Below are 25,340 nucleotides of genomic sequence, written 5' to 3' on the forward strand. Positions count from 1 at the left end.
CATGACAAATGCAGAAAATGAGTCATGGATAAAGAAGTATTTTATCCTCTAGAAATCTAACTAGTGGATACAAAATATTAATCTCAAGCCAGGTACAGAGAAGAAATGTATGTTTGGGGGTAGGGGCTCAAGTCCCAGAGGCATCAATCCTGCTGACATCCGGATTAAAAGCAATTTACAAGGTGGCAGTTGGTGAGCTTTCTCAGTTTAAATCTGTCCTGTGTTGTATCTAAAAGGCAAATGAAATAAACAGTAGCAATATTTTTGAAGATCAGGAGCTTTCTGAGTTAAGACTATGCTTTTAATATTTTAAGCGGACTCAAGCAACACAGTAAATAGTTTTCTTTGCAGAATGGTGCGAAATGAGCTCTTTTATTTGTCTGATTTATCCCATGGCCATTTATAATGGGGTGAACAGTTTTTTGTTTTTTGTTTTTCATCAGGGAACAGTCAGTTAGCAGTTAATGCAAGGCCCAGGTTAGTACATTCTCCTCTCATTTTTTAAAAATGATGAATATTGACTTATCATGATACGAATTGACAGAAAGGAACGGTAACATATCCCTGTTTGAAGATACGTTTTGGGAATTCCCTGGTGGTCCAGTGGTTAGAACTCTGTCCTGACTGCCGAGGGCCCGGGTTCGATCCCTGGTTGGCGAACTAATCCCACAGGCCATGCGGCACAGCCAAAAAACAAGAAAAAATAAATAAAAAGTTTCAAGAAGAACGTAGACCTATCCTGGGAAACAGAGGTTCTCATCATCTGCAAAGAGGCTTTCTGCTCAGCCTACTGCTTTGACAGAGAGACTTACTGTTGCTTCACAATTTCGACTTGTTTAAAGTTTTACTTTCCAATCTAGGTGGGTTTATTTTCCCTCTTCAAAGAATATGGCCACACATGAAGAATTGGAATCTGTCAGGTGGAGAATTCATCTCAGTCATATAATTACTGGGCTGAGCAGGTTAGATCAAAGTGAGGGCATTGTTTTGCTATAGGACATTGCTTCAAAGAGCAGTTAAACTGCAAACAATATAAAGGCTTTATTGTCCCCCCACCATTTAATGTCATTTAAATCATCAAGAATCATTTCCCATAAATGTATGGCAAATAGTGGGATTTTAATTCCTGCTTGAAAAAGTCTGCTTTCAGACCTTCCTGGAAAGCAAAGGAAGTTTTCTATCTGCCATTATACATTCCCATTTCCGGGCATGAAAGGCTTAAATTGCCCGAAGTGTAGGTTTTGTTTTTGTTTTTTCAATTATAACCAAATATCTCTGTAAACCTCTTCATGTTTCAGAGAGCCAGTTAAGCAATTTCCCCTTAGATGTGTCTTTGATGTGAAAATAAACATAGGCTGGAGTGAAAGCTGAGGTCTCTCTAAAGGAGCATCTCTCTGTATGGTTCATAGTTACTCAGACTAACATCAGACCAGAGAAAACACACATCAACACCCTGTATCGAACCTTGATACAGTTGCTATAAGAAAAATATTTCTTCAAAAGTTTCAAAAGAATGATGACATCAATGCCAAAAACATCAAAGGAGCTGTTTGGTGCTTTCAGGTACTTTGCCAAACTACCTTCTAAATGCTGCTTAACATTCCTTTGTAATGGAGTTAAAGATGAGCCTGAAATTGCAGGGACCTCTTAAAAGGTCTGCTCATCGCTCCCGCCTCTGTCTCCAGATGATAACATCCAAACCAATTAACACGTTGCAGACCTGGGTTGTCTAAACATGATTCAGATGGAAGTTTTATGTTCAGGATATTCTTGCGCATCGAGGGGAGAATTGGTGGAGATATCATCTCTGGACCTCCCCTGGGTATGCCGTGTCGAGCTATGTGAAGACAATGGGAACCCTGTTAGAATCCTGCTGTCATGGAACAGCCGCCCTCATTCTTAATTCATAACGCTCTCCTTTCATAAAGGCTGTGGAAGAGCTGGGTTAATGACCACACGTGGCAAGTTGAAAGAGAAACCGAAATAAATGTGTGCATTTAGCCTCTGCTCAGCTTTTCAATTTTAATCAGTCAAGAAAAATGTGCATTTACCTTATGAAGACTCTAACTGGAATGTAATTATTGGCTTTATTACATCTTTGTTTTAGTTGGGAATCGTCTGTTGTAAGCGACAGAAGCCCCCTTGAAGTATCATGAGGAAAAAAAAAGGTGTAGGTGTGTATGTTGGGGGGAGATTTATTGGAAGGTTACAGGGCATCTCAATTACAGGAAGTATAATTGACTCTCTCAAAGGGCTGGAACCAGGAATTGGAAAGCTTCAGGAATCTCTCTGCGTCTCTGTCTCTCCCACTCCTTCCTCCCTCCCCCTCTCTTTCAGCGTGGTTTCTCATCCTGGCTTTACTCTAGGCATCAGTTTCATTCTCCCATCTCTGTAGACTCGCTTTCTCTGTCTCTCATTGTACATGACTGAGAATGATTCCAGTACAGGCAGCCCTAAATCTCTCTCATTTCAAGTGCACAAAGACTGTTGAGAAGGTCTTGTTTCAATTTCTGATTACTAGAAAAGCATTGAAATGGTTCAACTTGAATCAAATGTCCGCCTGGATCCAGTCTGCTTGGGGCTCGGGGAGATGGGATGTCCCGCCGTCAGAAGCAAGCCCCGCTACCGGATTCTCCGAGAAGTGTGGTTACTTAGCATGGGCAGACATACTGAATAACATGTTCGCATCAATCTTAATTATATAGATGATATATGTTCCTATATCGAAAAATTAGAAAACACAGACATATGAGCAAAGAGGGAAAAACAATCATCATCCTGCCACCAGAAAGTACTTCAGAATCTTGAAGTGTTTCCTTCTAGACATTTTATTTTGCTTTAAATAATCTTTTTGACCGCCTATTTGTTTGGGTTATACTAGAGATGAGTTACAGTGGTCACCAAGATAGACACAGCTCAAGCCTCCCTCTCTAGGGCTTATTGGGAGATAGATAGGGCTTGCATGGGAGATAGACTTATCTAGGGCTTTCATGGGAGACAGACTTAAAAATTGGAAGCAAATGAATACAAATATTAGGAAATTGTAATAAACACTGTAAAGGAAACAATCAGGAGGTTGAGTTGGAAGACAACCATGAGAGCATATTTTAGGTAGGTGGTCATGGAAAACCTCTGCTGGGGTCACACTGAAGAAAAAGAAGGAGCTAGCTATGATAAGAGTGAGAAGAGGTAGAGGAGGTGGAGAGTTACAGAGCAGAAGACCTGAAGCTGAAATCACCTTTTGTGTTTGGGGGAATTAAAAAAAAATAATATGGCTGGAGCTTAAGTGTGAGAGGACCATCCCTTTTGTTGCTACGAGGAGAACACACTGGGATGGGCAGGGGATGTGTGAGGAATAGATTGGGTTGGGGAGGGGCAAAATGTAGGGTCAGATTCTCAGAATGGGGTTGAACAATACTTGGTACCTCACTGTGCGTGAAGCAGAGGGGGCGTGAGGAAAAAGGAAGAATGTGGTCAGAGAGAATTAGGCTGGGAAGAATAGGAACCCTTAGTACTTATTTAAGTCAAATAAGCCCTTTAGGATGAGGGAGAAATGCTGCCACGGAATTAGGAGTGGCTGGGTTTTATACTGGTATTATTTTACAAAAAAGTGGGGACTCTTCAGTACCTGGGTTCAAACCCCAAAATAATGAATTGCAACAATCCTGGGATGGTGTGAGGGCATTCTCTCTGCCACCTGTGTTTTCCTGATATTCACATTGGCCAACGTTTTGGAATAAATCCAATTCCCACAGGCATAAGGAAAGAAGAGCAAGCTCTTAGAACACCGGTGCTTTTCCTATCACTCCAGTATCTCTCAGCTCTGCCCCAGTTCCCAGCAGCTCTGCAGCCAGACAAAGAATTGCTAAGAATCAGCCCTATGGTTTATGAAGCCCTGTGGTATGATTCATGGCCAATGGCAGAGAATCATAGACGTCCCATAAACTGATTCATCTAATGTTCCAAGACCACTGACTGCCCAGTAAGTCAAATCATCCGCCAGTCAGCAAGCTAGTGCTGGACTGAGCTTGTGTGAACACATGAGATGCACAAGTACTCTCTCTTCCACTGACTCCTTGCAATCACACTGAAGTGAAAAACTCACAGACCTGAATCAATTACCAAAGACAATATTAGACAGAAAGTGCTAAAATCATTAAAGCAGGAAGAAAGAACATGAGGGAAAGTAGGAGGGCAAGGCCTCACAGAGGAGATACACTGACCTTGAGCTAGGCCCGTTAGAATGACAGCTTCCAGACTGGACCCTCCAGCTAAGGAGGAGAGAGAAGCCACTTGATTAATGGTACTTAATATATTGTACATTCTGCTGAGGAGGACATAGAGATTTCCAGAGAATTGCCAACATTTTAGACATAGCATTTTTGGGGGATTTGCTTCGATATATTTTGGGCAAAAAGTGAGTCATGATTAAAGTATTTCATGCACAAAGTGGTTGGGTTTTTCAAGCTTTTATAGAATATTCTGTTCATTTTCTATTAAACACAGAGGGTCCATCTCTGAAAGGTGGCCCCACCAGCCCCTGCTTTATGATGATTGTAGCAACTAGTCAGGAAGACCAAGGAGATAGTCATCAGGATAATCACACTGGTTACCACTAAGTGGATCTGGAATGACACTGTTTAAGCTAGTAGACAATATGGCAAAGTACTTCTACCTTGAATTTTCTAATTTAATTTCAACATTCCCCTGTTGTTAGACAACAAGTTTTGTTACACTGTCACTAGCAGTGTAGCAGAATATCATAAAACAATCTTATCATTTGCATATTTGGGGGTGTATTTCCTTGGAAGGGAGAGGGATTCCTTTCCTATCTTTCCAGACAAAGGCCACTCTCCTCCACAGCTAATCCCATACACACCTCGGCATAGCAACCATCACATTGCACTGTTCCTTTTCGTTTTATTTCCAGACAGACTGGTACACTCCTTTTTGTTTGTTTTTATCAATTCTCACATTTACTGAGCACTATGTTCTAAGACCAAATTTTGCAGGCTCTTTATGTGCTCTAGCTACTTGGTCCTCACAACAACGCTAAGACATCGACAGCCTCACAGAATATATACTTGGTGCTAAATAAATATCTGTTGAATGAATGAGTAAACAGATGCCATTTTACAGATGAGGAAAGGCTCGTTTTGTTGTCTTCAGTTTGCCTTTGTCTAGCACATGCTGGCATGTAACAGTCAGGACAGCAGGAAGCCTCACACAGGCTCAGACTCAAGTTCTGCCTCTTCTACTGAAAAAGAGCCACCAGGGATGGAGCGCTGCCCTGAGCTGGGAATGCTGCTGGTGCTTTACTTACATGGTTCCTAACCCCCCTAAAACCCCATCCTACAGGGAGGACAGTGACTGGTTCAAGCTCAGTGAAGAGGAGGGAAGTAGCATTCACATCCCAGGTTTACTTGCAGCTCAATTCCATGTTCCTTTGAGATCCCGCAGCCTCCCGTTCATCTTGATAAAACAGGATGTGTAAAATATATGATAGTACTTATATGTGGAATCTAAAAAAATGATACAAAGGAACTTATTTACAAAACAGAAATAGACTCACAGACGTAGAAAACAAACTCATGGTTACCAAAGGGGAAGAGGGGAGGGATAAATTAGGAGTCTGGGATTAACAGATATACACTACTATATGTAAAATACATAAACAACAAGGACCTACTGTATAGCACAGGGAACTATATTCAATACCTTGTAATAACCTGTAATGGAAAAGACTCTGAAAAAGAATCTATATATATGTATGTATAACTACCACTCTGAGACAGTGTTGCATGGGCCCTCTTCCCTCAGTGAATGTTTTGTGAGTTGATGATAAACTTGGAACATTCTCCAAGGGGAAGGGCTAGAAGTGTGCAAACTGAGAAAATGCTGTAATGAGACATCCTCACTCTGCCCTGCAATGAGGAGTGTGTTTCTGAGGCAATTTCCATCTCTTCTGGTTACTCTTCTACAAGCAGCCATGAACAATAAGAAGGGGGCAGAGAGGCACTAAAGAAGTTCTGAATGTGGGACTCTTTGGCATGTAGTGTCTTTAGAAGGACAGTGTGTTGACTTGTTTTCTCTACAAAGATCCTGAATCTGCAGCGCTCTGGATTCTATATAAAACTTTATCTTTTGTTTCATTAAAAACATAGCTATTTTATTGACTTAAGTGGTCACATTTCTCAGAGTCCAGACCTTATGGAACAAAGTTATGGGACAAAGTTTCCAGATAGATCTAACATGCCTTCCCCAACACTTTCCACCAAAAAAAATAATAAAATAAAAAATCACACTTTATTCTGAAGGAATAAAAATGGAAGTTCCTAAAAATTATACAGGAAGTATCATTTACATGGGACATTGAGTCAAGGTGGGGCTTAGAATTGCACCCCAGGAAGCTCAGCACCACCTGGAATCCATCACAAAGCTTCACACACACCTTCACGTTTGGTTTACATGGATGACAACGTTGTTTCAGTTCTCAGAGCTTCTCATTCCTTGACTTCAGGGTTCAGAAGAAAGTGATCACTCAAACAAAACTCTAGTGGAACCATTAAACTGCTTATGAATTGGATGTGAAGATATTTACCACAGCCTTCTTCTTAGCATTGCTTTACTGCTCGGTTGTTAGAAGGGTCCAGCTTCTCAAGTACTGAGATCATCCAACAAGCTACTGTTTGAACACCTGTAATATACCCAGCATTGTGGTTAGTACTAAAAGGAGCCAGTCAAGTATAAGACACAGTGCCCAAGCTCAAAGACCTTAAAATCTAGCTGGGCAAATCTAATTACTATATGGACATAAAACAATACCTCGCAATACAGGGAAGCACTACGGAGAAGCTCTGAACTCTACAAGGGCTAAATAAGAAGTAGGAGCTTTTTGATGTCTTCAGCAAAAGCCTTATAACTCCATCTAGTTTGTTTGGGGGCAGGAGAGCCAGGGAAGAATCACTCTTACTTTCAAGTACTGTGATGAGCTGGAATTTGCTGTTTCAGGATCCCAAACATTTTTACTTCAAGAATCAAATCGAGTCATAAATTATTGGGGGAGTTGATCTCTTTCTCATATTACCTATTCTGAACCCTATCTCTAATCAGCCATGAGTAAAATGGCCTGAGGAAAGCTTACAGAGGATGGGACCAAGATATTCCCTTAAGTATCTAAGCAGAGGTAAATTTGGTTCTCGTGTTTATTTCTTTTTGAGAAAGACAGAAATCTTCTTGAGGAAAAAAAATGTGACCTATGGACTGAATTGTTACCTTTGTGTGGCATATTCCCTGTTTCTAGGGCAGCACAGGAGACAAAGAATGCATTTATTTGTGGAAAGGGATGGGGGCAGGGAAAGAAACAGAAACCAGAGGATTGTGCAATAAGGCGTTCTTAAATCCCTCCAGGAAGTTTGTGTTTCTAGTCCTTTGGAAGAGTAAAGCACAGCTGTTGAAAAAGGAGAGTTTACCAGGGGACTGCAGCCCTGATGCCACTGTGTATTGGATTTTCCTTGTCCATATGCTTCTCGGCACCTCCATTTGCAGCCCTTGGGGCAGGCAGGCCACTGTGTCTGGGCCCTGCCCTGAGCAGGCCTACCCCTTCCCCCAGTAGAGACCGCAGGCCTCAAATAGCACAGAGGTGTTCAAGGAGAAGAGTCAGAACAAGGATGAGAGTAAAAGGAAACAGTCTGCTGGGTCTCAGCGAAGGGAAATACACTGATTCCTGTGTCATATGCAAGCCAGACGAGACTTGCTGTGTTGAAATCCTTCCCAAAAGAAGCCCTTTTCTTGGATGGCTAGTGAAAGGGTGATATTGTATGCATAATCTCACAAATTAAATATAATAATTTTGGGGAGCAGGTTTACTGTACAAAACAAAATGTGCCTCTCAGTCCATCTAGAAAAAGTATAAATATTGAAATGTAGCACTCATTTGAAGCCTTTACATGCTGCCATGAGCTTAGTCATCTGCATTTCTCTCATGCCAGGGATCATTGCACAGAACCCTCTCTGGATGATCAATAAATCTTTTTGAATGACCAAGTGACCCTTTGTCTCTTCCCTTTCTTCTGTTGGAGCCTCGAGAGTGATGTCCTGAGCTTTCACCATCAACCTCCAACCAATGATGTCACCATCCTCTCCTGCCATCCATCTCTATGAGTCCTGAATGCCCTTACCCTTGCCCTGTGCATGCCATACATCTTCATTCTGTTATTCTTCTACCTTGGCTCTCTGTGTCCACTGTGTTGAGAACAGTGTTGGCACGTGGCAAATTGAAGGCCAAAGGAAAGCAAGCAGTGTAGTAAGTGATTCAGAAGGAGGCCTTCGGAACCGGACTCGGGTTGCCAGCCTGCTTCCATATCATGCACTATGCAATCTTAAAGTCAGAAGCTGCAATTTCTTCACGTGAAAATGAAGATCAGGATACATGTTCAGAGAGCTGTGAGAAGATTAAATGGGACTCTACACAACTCTTGCTTTAAGAGCACCTGTCTTAAATTAAGTATTCAATACATAGTAGTTCTGAAGTGAGAGCCTTTGGGGGACCTCTTGCTTTTGAGGGCCCCTTCTTCCTTATAAAAACTTTTAAAATTGTATTTTATGACTGTGTTGACATCAAGATAAATATATTACTATATATATTAAAACATTTCCTCAACCTAAAAGTTCAATTTTTCTTCCATACTAAATTAAATTATATTTTCATGGGCCCCTAAGACTACTGTAGGCCCTGGGCACTGTGCCTACCCAGCCTAATGGATAAGTCAGCCCTGGTGAGAGATTTGTTCTGGAGATTCTTTCCTCTACCCTTTCAGTGTTATTAACTGCTTTCTGGAAACTATTTGTCCCCTCTGGCTTTCAGGGTATACCCTGCCCTTATACTTCTACCTGCCCCCATCCCGTCTTCCCCAGCCACCTGGAAGGTCTACACTGTGGAGCTCCCAACTTCCCTAAACCAGCTGCCATCTTTCTTGATGTAAACCCATGTCTTCATTCCTCTGACTGAGTCTCATTCCCTTAGGACAATTCCTGGCCTGGTAAGGTGGCATTGAATTTTCTGATAAACTATTTCTCACTGAGGTATTCATGATATGACTCTCTGTGTTCTCTCTCTCCTTCTAGAATACAGTATTTCCATTTTGTCACAGAAATTTTTGAGACTCTATACCACAATTCAAAGCCATATATCCGATGGAGACATTTTAGTCCAGCAAAGAAAATACTTCAGAGCAAAGATTGAACTTTGAGAATCACTGAGATTGTATTGTGCCTCTACTTTTGTGCATTCATTGGGCCTTGGTGACATAACATTGATTAGAAGCTTCTACAAGGCAGGACATAGACTATCCCCAAAATTCTCTTGGTAAATATCATGCCTGATGAAGTCCTAATGGAATCTCTCTAACCATGGGGATGTCTTCCATGTGTCACTGAGAAGGACTTCTGTTTCCCACCTTAAGTCATCCATCCAGCTATGCTTGGTGATGACTTTACACCGTGATACATATGCCCATAAAACAATTCTCACTCCCTCATTGTCTATTATTTTCTGGGTTCAGGCAGGAAAGTGTTCTCAGAGATAATCCTATTTATAAAGGAGGGAACTGTGGTCCATGGAAGAAAAATAACTTCCTGAAATAGCAAAGCAAGTAATGCCAGAATCAGGACTAGATCCTGGGCCAGCTTCCTCAATATCTGCGTGTGGGCACCAGTTGTTTATCTCTGTCAGGGCCTGGGGTACCATTTACTCCCCAGCACAGGCTCAGCAGTGGGGATCCTTGGTTTGGTGCCGGGCTCTATTGCTTAGTGTTTGTGTGACCTTGAAGAGTTCCTCAGTCTCCCAACCTCAATTTTCTCGTCGCTAAAAGGGAGGGGAGAGGGTAGAAATAGTATCAACCTTATAGAGTTGTTGTTGCGAGGATTCTTAGAGTTGTTCTGTGAGAATTAGATGCGACTATCCATACAAAAACCTTAGCACGATGGCTAGCACCCAAGCCCTCAATAAATGACTTTGTTGTTGTTGTTACTACTATTATTATTACTACTACTACTACTACTGCTACCACCACCGCTAATTCTATTACTCCATCTCCAACCCTGGTGGCTTAGAGAAAGTCCTGGAGCTGCTTCCCAGAGTATGTACTGAACTGCCCAGGGAGTGGCCTGAGCGGTAGAGAATCTGGCAGAACAGGTTTTTTCAAAGCAGTGGAAAATAAATCAAAGGCAATAACCCAAACCTGGAAAAAGAATGTTTTCCTTTGTTTTTTCTTTACCAGTTGTGGAAAAAACCTTCAAAATGTAACATGCTGAAATAAATCAGCGTGGCCTCTCTTAAGGTAACACGGCTGACCCTCTTTGGTCTGTGCTCTTCCTGACCGCCTGTGGACAGACGGTAACCACTTTCAGTTTGTGCCAAATGCAGTGATGGCTGACAGTGTTCTGTGATGATGTTGGCCTATATCAGTGAATAGACAAGATTAGGAGTCAGGGAAACATGGAGAGACAGCAAAGATGAGGGGAACAAAAGCTTCACAGCCAGGTACAAAGGGTACCCTACCCCTTGCTGCAAACTGCTCATCACCAAATGTTAAATCTCATGGGATTTAGTTAGGGCTCTTGGTTGAAAGTAACAGAAGCTCAACTCACATTAGCTTAAGCAACAAGGAGACTTTATTGTAAAGATTCCATAGTGTATCAAGGAAAACAACGAGAGAGGCAGAGCTGGCCTAAGATTGAAATCAGGCCTTCAAATGCTATCAAAATTTGTGTCCTTCCTCTCTGCATCATTTCCTCTCTTTCCACAGACTTACTTCCTCTATGGCTGTGGTTGGCTTAGTGGAACAACACTTCACAAGTTTTGTAAATGACTGTGCAGCTACCCAAAGAGAGCCTGGTCTCACTTTCTCCGATTTCAGAATTCTCATGGAAGGAATGATTGGCCCAGCTTGGGTCAGGTTCCTTTTTCTGATTGCCTATTAGCAATGGTAAAAGGTAAACATTGGTTACACCAGCATGGTACATCGACCATAACTATACACACTTGTGAGGGGGCAAACCCACAGGTAATGGATTACTGAAACAGGTATCGAGGAACTACATGACAAGAAACATACCGTTCACATTCAGCCCTAGATTGCATCCCCTCCATTCCCTGATTCCTCATCATGTGATGAGAGATCCAGGATATCTCTGTGCTCACTACCCCCTCCCTCTTCGTGCAAGGCAGACCCTAGCCCTGAACAAGGTGACTCCAGCATCATATAGTGGAAGTGACACAGGCTTTAGAACTATGCAGACCTTGAGTTAAAGTCCAGGTCTACCACTTATACTGGGCAAGTTATTTAGCCTCCCTGAGCCTTGGTTTCCTTATCTATAAAATAACGCATATCTAATGGATATTGTAAAGACTTTGTCTTTGTTGTCTACTGTAGGCCCTGAGCACTGTGTAAAGTCTTTGTTGTAAAGACTAAGGAAAATAAAATAACCATATTTAAAGTACTTGGCATATAATAGGTGCTCAGTTACGTTAATTTCATTTTCTAATTAGGTTACCTAGAAATCTTCAGGAGGGTGGGGGAGTGATGGTAAGAGAAAAGGGAGGACAGGAGAAGTGATAGAATTTTATATCTGGGAAGTGTCCTTCTGCCTCAGTAATTTGCAATTATCTTGAGCGAACATTAAATAATTGAAGTGGGTCAGCTGCACTGGGAAAGCCACCCTTTGCTAGATATAGCCTCTCACTTTAGAGGCAAAGCAACAAGGATCTCAAGATCAATGGTCCATGTTTTATGTTTCTTATTAATTTACTGGTGTGACTGTATGGTCCTTAAATCTCTCTATATAATATCTGAAGTTAATAGAATACAGTCTCATCACTGAGTGAGTGATTGAAGTACTTTAATATTTTGTTGTTACTGTTGCTGTTTAGAGAGATGCTCCTCTTTGAGAAGGTAGTAAGCCATATTTTTTTATAAACTAAACTTCATTGAGTTCTTACTTCAGTAAACCCTGTGCTAAACGTTTACATGTCTCATGTCTTCCTATGAGTTAAGTGCTGTCGTCCCCATTTTCCAGGTAAGGAAATTGAGGCTCAGATAAGTCCAGAGCCAGGATCACTTAGCACTCAGTGACAGATCGGAATTTGAGAGCCGCTTAGCCAGTTCCAGGGCCTGCGTTCTTAACCACTATGCGGTACTCCCTCTCTACACCTTGGTTTTGGCTAAGAGATTTCGAGACGGGCCAGATAAAAAATGAATCCCCCGGAAAATCTGTGCTTAGAGTGGCTCATTTGATAAATGATGACCTCATAACTTCTGCGCAGCCACCCAGTATTGCTACAGGGGCTCAAATGCAAGCTGCAGAATCATAGGAAGAAAAATAGTTAAACAACAGAGAGACTACCTCCTGCGACACGACAACTATTCTGATTACTTACTTAGAGGATAAGAGTGATGATGGGTTGAATCTGTGAAAAAGAAACTGGAAATTGGGTCTCAGCTTTAGACTCTACAGTGTTTCCCATCTTGGTCAAAATTGTATTCAGTCCAGTGGCCTGTGGCCGTGTGGGTTATGTGTGTGTGCATGTGGAATAGTTTGGCCTGTTCCAGAAAACAACACCACTTTGCTGATTAATCATAAGCATTATCAATAACTCCCCATGACACGTGAAGGATTCTTCATCCATCGGCCAACGTACCAATCATGGGAACCTCTATGACCTGTCACCCCTCACTGACCTGCTCCTCCAGAAACATTTTGCTCTGTTTGTGCTACTGTAAGTTTCATTATATTCCAAACTGGGCTTCATTTGTGCCTCCTCCTATGTGTAAATGGAAAAAACATTCAAATATTCTGTCTCTTTTGACTAAACGCATCTTGAAAAATATCTCATGTTTTGTTTTCTTATTCCCCCTCTGTCTTTCAGCTCCAGGGTTCCTTGAAAAGAAAACAGATAGTTAACCTGTCCCCTGCCAACAGCAAGAGGCCTAATGGCTTTGTCGACAACTCATTCCTTGATATCAAAAGAATCCGTGTTGGGGAAAACCTCACTGCAGGACAAGGGGGCCTCCAAGTAAATAATGGACAAAGTCATATGATGTCAGGGACCTTGCCCATGAGCCAAGCACCCCTGAGAAAGACTGTCACGCTGCCAGCCCACACACATTCTCCTGGAAATGGTATGTTCAACATGGGCTTAAAGGAAGTGAAGAAGGAACCGGGAGAGACTCTCTCTTGCAGCAAGCACGTGGACGGTCAAGTGACCCAGGAGAATATTTTTTCTAACAGGTACGGAGATGACCCCGGAGAGCAGCTGATGGATCCCGAGCTGCAGGAACTGTTCAATGAACTGACCAATATATCTGTGCCTCCCATGAGTGACCTTGAGCTTGAGAACATGATCAACGCCACCATAAAGCAGGACGACCCGTTTAACATCGACTTGGGTCAGCAAAGCCAGAGGAGCACTCCCCGGCCGTCCTTGCCCATGGAGAAGACGGTGATCAAAAGTGAATACTCACCCGGCCTGACCCAGGGCCCCTCGGGCTCTCCTCAGCTGAGGCCCTCATCCGCCGGCCCTGCGTTCTCCATGGCCACCTCGGCCCTCTCCGCTTCCTCCCCGATCCCTTCGGTCCCTCAGAGCCAGGCTCAGCCCCAGACGGCCTCAGGAGCAAGCCGGGCCCTGCCGAGCTGGCAGGAAGTATCCCACGCCCAGCAGCTCAAACAGATCGCCGCTAATCGTCAGCAGCACGTCCGGATGCAGCAGCACCAGCCGACCAGCTGGCCAGGCTTGCCCTCTTCGGCGGGGCCCTCCCCAGGTCCATTTGGGCAGGAGAAAATCCCCAGCCCCTCTTTTGGCCAGCAGCCATTCAGCCCCCAGAGCTCCCCCATGCCGGGGGTCGTGGGCGGTGGCAGCCAGTCGAAGGTCATGGCGAACTACATGTACAAGGCCAGCCCCTCGGCCCAGGGAGGGCCTCTGGACGTGCTCCTGCAGCAGAAGCCTCAGGATCTTAGTCGGAGTTTCATGAACAACCCACACACAGCCATGGAGCCCCGACATGGCAGCACCAAGCCTTTGTTTCATTTTAACTCAGATCAAGCCAACCAGCAGATGCCTTCCGTTTTGCCTCCCCAGAGCAAGCCTCCTCTCCTGCATTATACCCAGCCGCAGCCACAGCCGCAGCAGAGCGCGATTTCAGCTCAGCCGCAGCAGCAGCAGCAACAGCAGCCGCAGCCGCAGCCGCAGCCGCAGGCACAGCCGCAGCCGCAGCCGCAGCAGCAGCAGCCGCAGCAGCAGCCAGCAGCTCAGCCCACCCAACCCCTCTCGAGCCAGCCTTTGCTGAGGTCGCCGTTACCACTTCAGCAAAAGATCCTGCTGCAGAAGATGCAGAGTCAGCCCATCACAGGACTGGGGTACCAAGTCTCCCCACAACACAGACAGGTAAGGGCTGTGCTCCTCCCAACGCAGAGTACCCAGACACCATTCAGCTTGGTCCTGTTGCTTTGGTTACCATTATGTTTGCACTGGGACAGAATCAAGACCACAAAGACAGCCATGGTGCTGACAGATGCCTCTGAAGACCTCATGAAGGTTCACTTGAGGCATCTGGAGGCAAGAGCATCTTCCTTGTAGAGCATCACTGTCATTGGGGTCTGTTGTGTTCAAAGGCTCTTGCTTATTAAGAATGTTGCCTTAGAATCCATGCCTTTAGTGACAAGTCCAGTTGTCAGTTACATTCTGATATGCCCATGCCTGGTTTATTTGTTCAGTCAATAAATCAGTCATTAAGTCGGCATGCATGCCCCGAGTACCTACCGCATGCATGATGTTGTGATTGTGCTGAGTATTGAAATAAGGCCAGACATGATCTTAAGAGTGTTTAATGACAAATCTCCACCCACACCAACCAACTGAAACGTCTAAACGCCCAACCCATCATAATGGATCCTGCTGTGATTCCATGCTGGTGCATGAAGGTTGAGTATCCACCTTGAATAAGACATGTTCTCTGTCTGCTAGTACAGTCTGGAGAGGTCGACAGGCTTTAAAAACTATCATTTTAATACTGAGTGGAAAGGATGACATGGAGCACAAAGCTTGGGTATTTACTGAGCAAGGGGAAATCAGGAAAGGCTGCCGGAGAAGGTAACGTGTGAATTAAGTGTTAAAGCATGAAATTGTCATGACTACCAACAGAAAAAAATCTGTGGTTACCTTATATCCTGTGGTTAACATAAAGCAGAGGTTTTATTCTGCCCCAAACAGGAATCATATGAAGAGATAGCCCTGTGTCTCCAGAACACACACTGGTGAATCAGTGCCGATCCCCAGGGAACTTGCAAGGAAAAATTCTTCCTGGAATAAGTGAGGGAAGGCAGGCAGGAAGGCTGAATGTTGCTTTGTGCATGTAACTTGACAGATCTGCGTTAGCGTCCAAGCACAAAGACAGCACGTTACCTGTCAAAACAATGTGTCAGGACAGTATGACGGCACAGAGCCTTGTTCCAATCACATTCCTAGAGTAGTTTGTATGGCTACTGCCCAGAAAAGAATGCCACCAGCACCACAGACTGTGGCCAAGCTAACCTTTGCCTTAGATATATGCCAGGAGAAAACTAGACTCAACTAGGATTCAAGAGCTGTGTCCCAAGTAAACTTTCGGCTCTTAACCACTTACGAAGTGTGTTTTTCTAAATCGTAGATTATGAAGAATGGACTTGGAGTAGAGTCATGTGTATATTACAAAGTTCCATTTTTAGCATGGGTAATTTGGGGATCGTTTAAAAGCAAACAGTATTGTGGAACTACTTTCTAATATTCTGTGTAGCCACTTTGCTGTGGGTGAACCTGGGTTTAAATTCTAACTCTGACATTCTAGCTGTGTGACCTCCAGCGAATCAGTGAGCCTCTCTAAGCCTCAGTTTCCTCACCTGTAAATGAGGATGATAGGATTTGGGGAGAGTAAGTGATGTATCTCTCAGGCGGGGGTCTAGAATAAAGTTGGCTATTATTGTGATTATCATGGAAAGGACCATACATGATACCAGAATATTTTTCAACATGCATTACTTTTATGTAGGAAGCCCGTTGGAGTGAGTCTCAAATTTTTTCACAAGCAGTACTAGAGGAATAAAAGATAACAATCTTTAGTTCTGTCCAGCAATATGGTGAGTGGGTAGCGATTTACCTTTCCTGGGCCCGGACTTCTGACCATAAAAATGACCATAAATAATGAGATATTAGTAGAAGTTAGCATTTATTGAGTATTTACTCTGTAACTGGCATGACTTCTTCCCCCCTTGATTGTGGTATCTCATTTTACCCATATAAACTAATTACCATTATTCTCATTTTATAGGTGAGGCAAATGAGGCACAGAGAAGTTAAAATGACTTTTCCAAAGTTACACAGATAATAAGTAGCAGAGCCAGGATTCTGATGGTCTCCTTTGAAGGTTGTACTTTCAGACTTGAGGCTATACTGCTCACAAGAAGGACTTGCTGGGAAATGAATGGCCATTTGTAGATCATTGTGAAATTCTCAAAAGAAATATTTCTTATAATATCGAGCCATATTTACATAATCTACATAGTAAATTAAGTTTTGGTAGGATAGAGAAAGTCTCAAATCTCTAATCACCTTCAGAGCTGTTAAAGAAAAGAATCAAAAAATATCTGTGTGTCACTTGACCTTCCTGAGAGTGAGTATTATGAAGCTTAACCAAAATAAGCAATGTACAATAGGAAACATAGCTCTTTGGTACCCCATCAGCCCTTCTTTGGGAGCCTTCCTGCCACCTCCAACGTCCTCTGTCTTGTTTCCGCCTCTGTTGCTCATATCAACAACTGTCCACCATACTTCTGACCCCTTAGTCCCCATGCCAGCTTCCAGGACCCAAGCACACCAGTGGGTGCTAATGACCAAATCCACAAACATCTTCCAGTGCCTTAGATATTTTTTTTTACTTTTCCCAGTGTGTATGACACTTATGATGCCAAGGTAATTTTCATCTTTTCAAGAAGGCCCTCAAAAAGTGATAGAAATGGTGGTGACATGTCCGGCTAAAGGCGTCTTCTATACAGACAGGCAATGGCTACTCAATCAAAGCCTTATCCCAACCTTGTCAATTGAACTAGATTGTCAATTCCGGCTCAACAATTCCATGAAGTATGACTCTGAAGTGTTCTGTGTCTGAGTTGTGAGCAAGTGTATCAGAGCTTTGTAGTCAAATAAGTGTCACCCTCTTGAAAGCATTCACCTTTGAAGGGGTTGGACGCATTCTAATAATGGTGCTATTGTTCAATACAGTTGCAGAGTTTTCCTCTAGGGATTGTCTTCAGAGCTTTCAGCACATTGAGTGGATTGTTATCAATGCAGTAATATTCATCTTGTTGGGGTTATTTTTGAAAACAGTCAAGCAGAGTAATGCAGCTTTGGATCAAAAAAACAAAGAATAACTATGATGGGATAGAACTGCGTTTCAAGTTTGGTTTGTGAACTTTCCCTGAAGGCAATAAAGAAAGTAAATGAGTTGCTTCCCAAGATGATAATTTTGAGAAGCAATTTTCATTTGGGTGTACATATTTCTAGGTTCTTCCATTTTTATTGTCCCATCCGCTATATTGCTAAGTATTCTAAACTCAGAGAGAGTAGTTTTAACTCTGCCATTCATAGTAGACAGTACAAATCTGTGTTCTCATCTCAGATTAGCCAAATCACTGATACTCATGACCAAAGCCATAGGAGGGAAGGAAATTAAGCAATTCTTAAGTTTATCAACTAAAGCATCCTGAACGAAAACAGTAGTCACGAATTTTTTTTCTGCTTGTCATACTCACTTTATGTCAAACACAGCAAGATTTACTAGTGGGATATGTTAATTGGGACAGTCTATCCTTGGGAATGGTGGAAATCTTGGTTCTCTGCTACAAAATGATAGATTGACTTTGTTGATCAGTTGTTTAGAATTTACCCAGTAGACTGTGCGAAGATGGCCTTCTCTTCACCTTTCAGAACTCTGAACCCAGATAGGGCTGCATGCTCAGGCAGAGACTGAAATTGGGGGAATTCATATGTCCCTCTCCCTTTATTGGGTACCTGCCCGCCTCTGCTCTCCTAGATGTGAATGGCACCCGAGAGATAGATGCAGCATAATCGAATTGTTGGAGACATCTTTATTGTTCCATGCCTGGAGTAGTTTTAAATAATCCCTTCTCTGGAGACTGAGAGAACAAATGGTATTTGATGTTTCACAAAATGTCTTCAGCAACTCTGTCTTGCTAGTGTTTGGGGCTTGGCAAATGGAAATACCTCCTGGCTATAATTTTCGTCTTTTTCCGATTGGAAGGTTATGGGAGAGGGCAGGAGAGGGATGTAATGCATGCAGTTCTGATTTATCTTCAAGTCACTGAATACGTGTTTTAAGGTGTGAAAGAATTATTGGTTGACCAGGGCTCATGAGAGTTCAATCCAAAGCCCTAACCTCTTGCACTAGAAAATGGTCTTTTTCAAAGCTGTATAATCAGACACTTAAAAGTGTGAATTTTTTTTTTGTAACATTAGAGCCATGAAACTCAAGTGGATTCTATATTTGGTTTAGAATTCTCCCATCTCTAAAAATTCTGAGAGGGAAGGCAGCCAGTGAATGGATAGTTTGTTATGACCAAAACATAAATTTGTACATTTCCTTTTTAGTTTAAAGCCAAGCTCCTCAATCGTATATTAGGAACCTCACCCCACTCTCTCTACCTAGCCAAGTTTATCCTTCAGTGCACTATATATCAACCCTTGGCATAAATCAAACAATGTTCTCCTCCCTTCGTCTTTAAGTTAATCTTGTGTATAGCTAACCTTAAAGATGAACACTCAGAAGATTGTTTCCCAGTTGGTCTAGCTGAGGGTGGAGGAATGAGGACTCACTGTAGCTGTCATATACTGACAAAACTTCTAAATCCTTATAATTGCCTAGAGAAAGTGCCAGAGAAGAGATAGAACCTTCATTCAACTGGGAGTGCCTTTTCTAATAGGAAAATAATTATGAATTCAGAGTTCTGCAACAATATAACATCCAAACCACCCCTTTGCTGGGGGCTAGGGGTTGGCTAAAGGGTCAGCCAATTAGGCTAGTGTCAGGGTTTGGTTTTAGGGGCAGAATCAGGTGAGAGGAAGTCAGGAGCATGAACGGCCAAAGACAGAACCCAGCCAAAATCCTCAAACAGCTAGGAAACAAAATCAGTCAGTATACTCAGAACCGAGGGGTGAATCTAAAAAATGGTAACAAACCCATGATTTCGTAAGTGACCTAAAATCTAGAGTGTAGTTAGGGTAGAGACCCAGGAGATGCTAGGTGGTCATTACAAATGACCCTCGACCATTCGGTGATTTCCATTATGACTTACCTTGGCTGGATTATGCTGGCAAAAGGGAAGAGTTCTGATACAGATATACTGAGGGCTGTTCATGGCAAACCAGGAGCATTTCTTTTTATATTGTCATATTATCTTTGATATTTCATCATTTATCTTTTAAGTTTACAAAAGAAACAAAAATTTGTTTTTAATACTCCATGAAACTAGTGCTAAGGCCAGGATCCAGAGTGAATTTCCAGACACACATGTTAATATAATTTATACTGAAGACTTTTTTTTTATTGGAGTATAGTTGATTTACAATGTTATGTTAGTTTCAGGTGTACAACAAAGTAAATCAGTTATACATATACATATATCCACTCTCTTCTAGATTCTTTTCCCATATAGGCCATTACAGAGTATTGATTAGAGTTCCCTGTGCTATGGAGTAGGTCCTTATTAGTTATCCATTGTATATACAGTAGTGTGTATATGTCAATCCCAATCTTTCAGTTTATCCATTCCCTGCCTTACACCCTGGTAACCATTTAGAAAACCAGTTTGTTTTCTACATCTGTAACCCTATTTCTGTTTTGTATATAAGTTCATTTGAACCCTTTTTTTAGATTCCACATATAAGTGATATCATATGATACTTGTCCTCCTCTGTCTGACTTACTTCACTCAGTATAACAATCTCTAGGTCCATTCATGTTCCTGCAATGGCACTATTTCATTCTTTTTTATGGCTGAATAATATTCCATTGTATATATGTACCACATCTTCTTTATCCATTCCTCTATTGATGGATTCTTAGGTTGCTTCCATGTCCTGGCTGTTGTAAATAGTGCTGCAATGAACATTGGGGTGCATGTATCTTTTGGAATTATGGTTTTCTCTGGATATATGCCCAGGAGTGGGATTGCTGGATCATATGGTAGCCCAATTTTCAGGTTTTTAAGGAACCTCCATACTGTTCTCCATAGTGGCTGCACCAATTTACATTCCCACCAACAGTGCAAGAGGGTTCCCTTTTCTCCACACCCCCTCTATGACCATCATCAAAAAATGTACTGAAGACTCTTTTTTTTTTTTAACATCTTTATTGGAGTATAATTGCTTTACAATGTTGTGTTAGTTTCTGCTGTATGACAAAGTGAATCAGCCTTATGCATACGTATATCCCCATATCCCCTCCCTCTTGTGCCTCCCTCCCACCCTCCCTATCCCACCCCTTTAGGTGGTCACAAAGCACCGAGCTGATCTCCCTGTGCTATGCAGCTGCTTCCCACTAGCTATCTGTTTTACCTTTGGTAGTGTATATATGTCAGTGCTACTCTTTCACTTCGTCCCAGCTTACCCGTCCCCCTCCCTGTGTCCTAAAGTCCATTCGCTAGGTCTGCATCTTTATTCCTGTACTGCCCCTAGGTTCCTGAGAACCATTTTATTTTTTTTTAGATTCCATATATATATGTGTTAGCATACAGTATTTATTTTTCTCTTTCTGACTTACTTCACTCTGTATGAGAGACTCCAGGTCCTTCCACCTCACTACAAATAACTCAATTTCATTTCTTCTTATGGCTGAGTAATATTCCATTGTATATATGTGCCACATCTTCTTTATCCATTCATCTGTCCATGGACACTTAGGTTGCTTCCATGTCCTGGCTACTGTAAATAGGGCTACAATGAACATTGTGGTACATGACTCTTTTTTTTTTTTTTAACATCTTTATTGGGGTACAATTGCTTTACAATGGTGTGTTAGTTTCTGCTTTATAACATAGTGAATCAGTTATACATATACATATGTTCCCATATCTCTTCCCTCTTGCATCTTCCTCCCTCCCACCCTCCCTATCCCACCCCTCCAGGCGGTCACAAAGCACAGAGCTGATCTCCCTGTGCTATGTGTCTGCTTCCCACTAGCTATCTACCTTACGCTTGGTAGAGTATATATGTCCATGCCTCTCTCTCGTTTTGTCACAGCTCACCCTCCCCCACCCCCCATATCCTCAAGTCCATTCTCTAGCAGGTCTGTGTCTTTATTCCTGTCTTACCCCTAGGTTCTTCATGACATTTTATTTTTCTTAAATTCCATATATATGTGTTAGCATACGGTATTTGTCTTTCTCTTTCTGACTTACTTCACTCTGTATGACAGACTCTAGGTCTATCCACCTCATTACAAATAGCTCAATTTCATTTCTTTTTATGGCTGAGTAATATTCCATTGTATATATGTGCCACATCTTCTTTATCCATTCATCCAATGATACGCACTTAGGTTGTTTCCATCTCCGGGCTATTGTAAATAGAGCTGCAATGAACATTTTGGTACATGACTCTTTTTGAATTATGGTTTTCTCAGGGTATATGCCCAGTAGTGGGATTGCTGGGTCATATGGTAATTCTATTTTTAGTTTTTTAAGGAACCTCCATGCTGTTCTCCATAGTGTCTGTATCAACTTACATGTCCACCAACAGTGCAAGAGGGTTCCCTTTTCTCCACACCCTCTCCAGCATTTATTGTTTGTAGATTTTTTGATGATGGCCATTCTGACCAGTGTGAAGTGATACCCCATTGTGGTTTTGATTTGCATTTCTCTAATGATTAATGATGCTGAGCATCCTTTCATGTGTTTGTTGGCAATCTGTATATGTTCTTTGGGGAAATGTCTATTTAGGTCTTCTGCCTATTTTTGGATTGGGTTGTTTGTTTTTTGGATATTGAGCTGCATGAGCTACTTGTATATTTTGGAGATTAATCCTTAGTCAGTTGCTTCATTTGCAAATATTTTCTCCCCTTCTGAGGGTTGTCTTACAGTCTTCTTTAGGGTTTCCTTTGCTGTGCAAAAGCTTTTAAGTTTCATTAGGTCCCCTTTGTTTATTTTTGTTTTTATTTCCATTTCTCTACGAGGTGGGTCAGAAAGGATGTTGCTGTGATTTATGTGAAAGAGTGTTCTGCCTATGTTTTCCTCTAAGAGTTTTATAGTGTCTGGCCTTACATTTAGGTCTTTAATCCATTTTGAGTTTATTTTTGTGTATGGTGTTAAGGAGTGTTCTAATTTCATTCCTTTACATGTAGCTGTCCAGTTTTCCCAGCACCACTTTGTGAAGAGGCTCTCTTTTCTCCATTGTATATTCTTGCCTGTTTTGTCAAAGATAAGGTGACCATATGTGTGGGGGGTTATCTCTGGGCTTTCTATCCTGTTCCATTGATCTATATTTCTGTTTTTGTGCCAGTACCATACTGTCTTGATTACTGTAGCTTTGTAGTATAGTCTGAATTCCAGGAGCCTGATTCCTCCAGCTCCGTTTTTCTTTCTCAAGATTGCTTTGCCTATTCGGAGTCTTTTACATTTCCATACAAATTGTAAAACTTTTTGTTCTAGTTCTGTGAAAAATGCCATTGGTAGTTTGATAAGGGTTGCATTAAATCTGTAGATTGCTTTGGATAGTATAGTCATTTTCACAATGTTGATTCTTCCAATCTAAGAACTTGGTATATCTCTCCATCTGTTTGTATCATCTTTAATTTCTTTCCTCAGTGTCTTATAGTTTTCTGCATACAGGTCTTTTGTCTCCCTAGGTAGGTTTATTCCTAGGTATTTTATTCTTTCTGTTGCAGTGGTAGATGGGATTGTTTCCTTAATTTCTCTTTCAGATTTTTCATCGTTAGTATGTAGGAATGCAAGAGATTTCTGTCCATTAATGTTGTATCCTACTACTTAACCAAATTCATTGATTAGCTCTAATAGTTTTCTGGTAGCATCTCTAGGATTTTCTGTGTATAGTATCATGTCATCTTGTACTGAAGACTCTTGACTGGCAAAATTAGCAGGAGGGATTTTGCTTGTGTGTTGTTAGTGTTCTTTGGTTTGTTCATTTTAACATGAATACCAACTCTGTGCCATATATAGATAACCCAAATGGTAGATATTATCCACGCTTTTTTAATAGATGAGGATACCGAGGCTTAGAGGGGTTAAATAACTTGCTCAGAGTTGCAGTCAGCACTGGCCCAGTGCTAATAACTACTATGCTGCCTAGGTTAAGGAAATAGGTACAGGTGGTCTGGGTTGTGCTAACAGAGCCTTTTTTGTCATGTCTGTTTGAAATTTCACTGTTGTCCACATTCCCAGGTTTTTTCTACCTCAGGCAAAATTTAAGCCAGTTCTGTTGCAGTTGCCTTATCTCAATCCACAGATCTCTAGTCTCCTAGTCTGCCCAACTTGGAGCCGGGAACTAAAGATTCCAGGCTAACCTGAGAACTGATCCATTCTTCACTCTAGCAATAGCTTGTATTCATTCATGCAAAAAATATTTGTTGAGTGCTTGCTCTATTTGTTGAGTTCTGGATACTGATACTACAACTGAGAACAAAGATGAAGGTGTGATGTAGTAAGGGAAAAATAAATTTTTTTTAACTTTTTTTAGATTATAAATAATCAGAATGTTTTCAAATTGAGCTATTTTCATCATATTGCAGACTTATTCTTGCTTCTGTTGCTAGGCTGATTTGCTGCTGGGCTTCCTGGTACCTCTGATCCATGATAAAAATGGAAAAAACCCAAGGGAGTGGATATGTGATTTAGTTTTTAAAGCAAAAAATCCAAAGTCTTTGTTATATTTTTTTAAGTGATAAAGAAAATTCATTCACTCTCTTTTTCTTTAACATCATCCATCAAGATTTTAGAACCTGTTTATGGTCACTGTTAGAGGTTCACAATAGGGTAAAACCATAATTTTTGCATTCATTCATTCATATGATGAGAATTTATTGAGCACTTACAATGTGCCAGGAATTGAAGACTAAAAGATTAAGTGATCCAAAGAACCCTCCTTGCATCCATCAAAAGATCAGGAAGTCATGGTTCCTCTCCTCAATGAGCTTTTGATTAGAAGGAGACATCTGTCCATAATACTATTGGATTCCCATTGGGTATGCATACTACATTGTCCTTTGCTTAAATCCACTTTATGTAGTAACTGAGCCCAAATCATCTGGGCTTTTCCCCTAAGTTTTCAAGTTCAACTTTGAACATGTTACTTTAACCTTTTATAGAATAGAACTCTATTTGCTAGATATTCCACTTTCATTTCTATTTCATTTTATCTTCCTAGTATACAATAGCTCAGTTCACAATAGACTGAATTGGTGTGAAGCAACAGTTAATTCCTGTGTCCCTCAATACAGAAGTAAACACAATAGCAAGAAGAACATGTTAGCCTTGGAATCATAATCCATAGGGTTTAAATCCACAGTTAGGGGAATGGTTCTGTTATTCTCATTCCTCTCATTCCAAGGTCTTTGTCCATGCCTTGCATCCGTCCATAAGAGCTGTGCATTTAAAGCATTAGTGGGTAATTTAGCCTGTTGAATACCAAGTTTCTAACTAGGGAAAAGAGGGGTATGAGGTTAAGAAATAGATTTGATCCTGGAGAGGGAAATGCAAGAGGGTTAATGGAAAATATGACAGATATTTAACTGTAATGTGCATTAATGTAAGTGATTCAAACAATCCCCTTTGCACCCATTCCAATTAGTTTTGCCTTTTCTAATCAGATGTCAGTTGGTATCAGTTCGGTGGAGGGGGGGGTGGGGTCTTTTTGTGAAATCAAAAGGAAGCAAAAACCCATTTAGCCAGTGTGCTAATCAGTAAGTGTTCATATCAATGGTTAATTAAAGTCAGGCACAGAGACTTCAGATTCAGAAGGTGTTTACCATAAGAAGTTCTAGGTTTGAAACAAAAGACCACACAAATATTTAGACTTCTAGGATCAGAGCGATGTAACGTGAGTGAATCATCTTACTCTTTTACATTGTGTTGCAAGCAAGGAAGACCCAACTTACACACACACACACACACACACACACACACACACACACACACACACACACACACGCAGAGCCCAGGCAGCTCTCCAGATGCTAATTAGAGAACTCTGGATGAATATTTGCATTTTATGCAATGAATCT

At 41.6% G+C, this 25,340-nt stretch overlaps 1 protein-coding gene across 1 annotated transcript in view; it reads left to right on the forward strand.

The window, feature by feature from the left end:
- Positions 1 to 25,340, forward strand: part of MAML2 (mastermind like transcriptional coactivator 2) — a 362,167-nt gene that overhangs the window by 227,260 nt on the left and 109,567 nt on the right. The window contains exon 2 of the mRNA XM_060018075.1: positions 12,929 to 14,443. Within this exon, the coding sequence (XP_059874058.1) occupies positions 12,929 to 14,443 (1,515 nt within the window). The remainder of the gene's footprint in view (positions 1 to 12,928; positions 14,444 to 25,340) is intronic.

Source organism: Delphinus delphis, chromosome 8, assembly GCF_949987515.2.
Source record: "Delphinus delphis chromosome 8, mDelDel1.2, whole genome shotgun sequence".
NCBI classification, from domain to species: domain Eukaryota; kingdom Metazoa; phylum Chordata; class Mammalia; order Artiodactyla; family Delphinidae; genus Delphinus; species Delphinus delphis.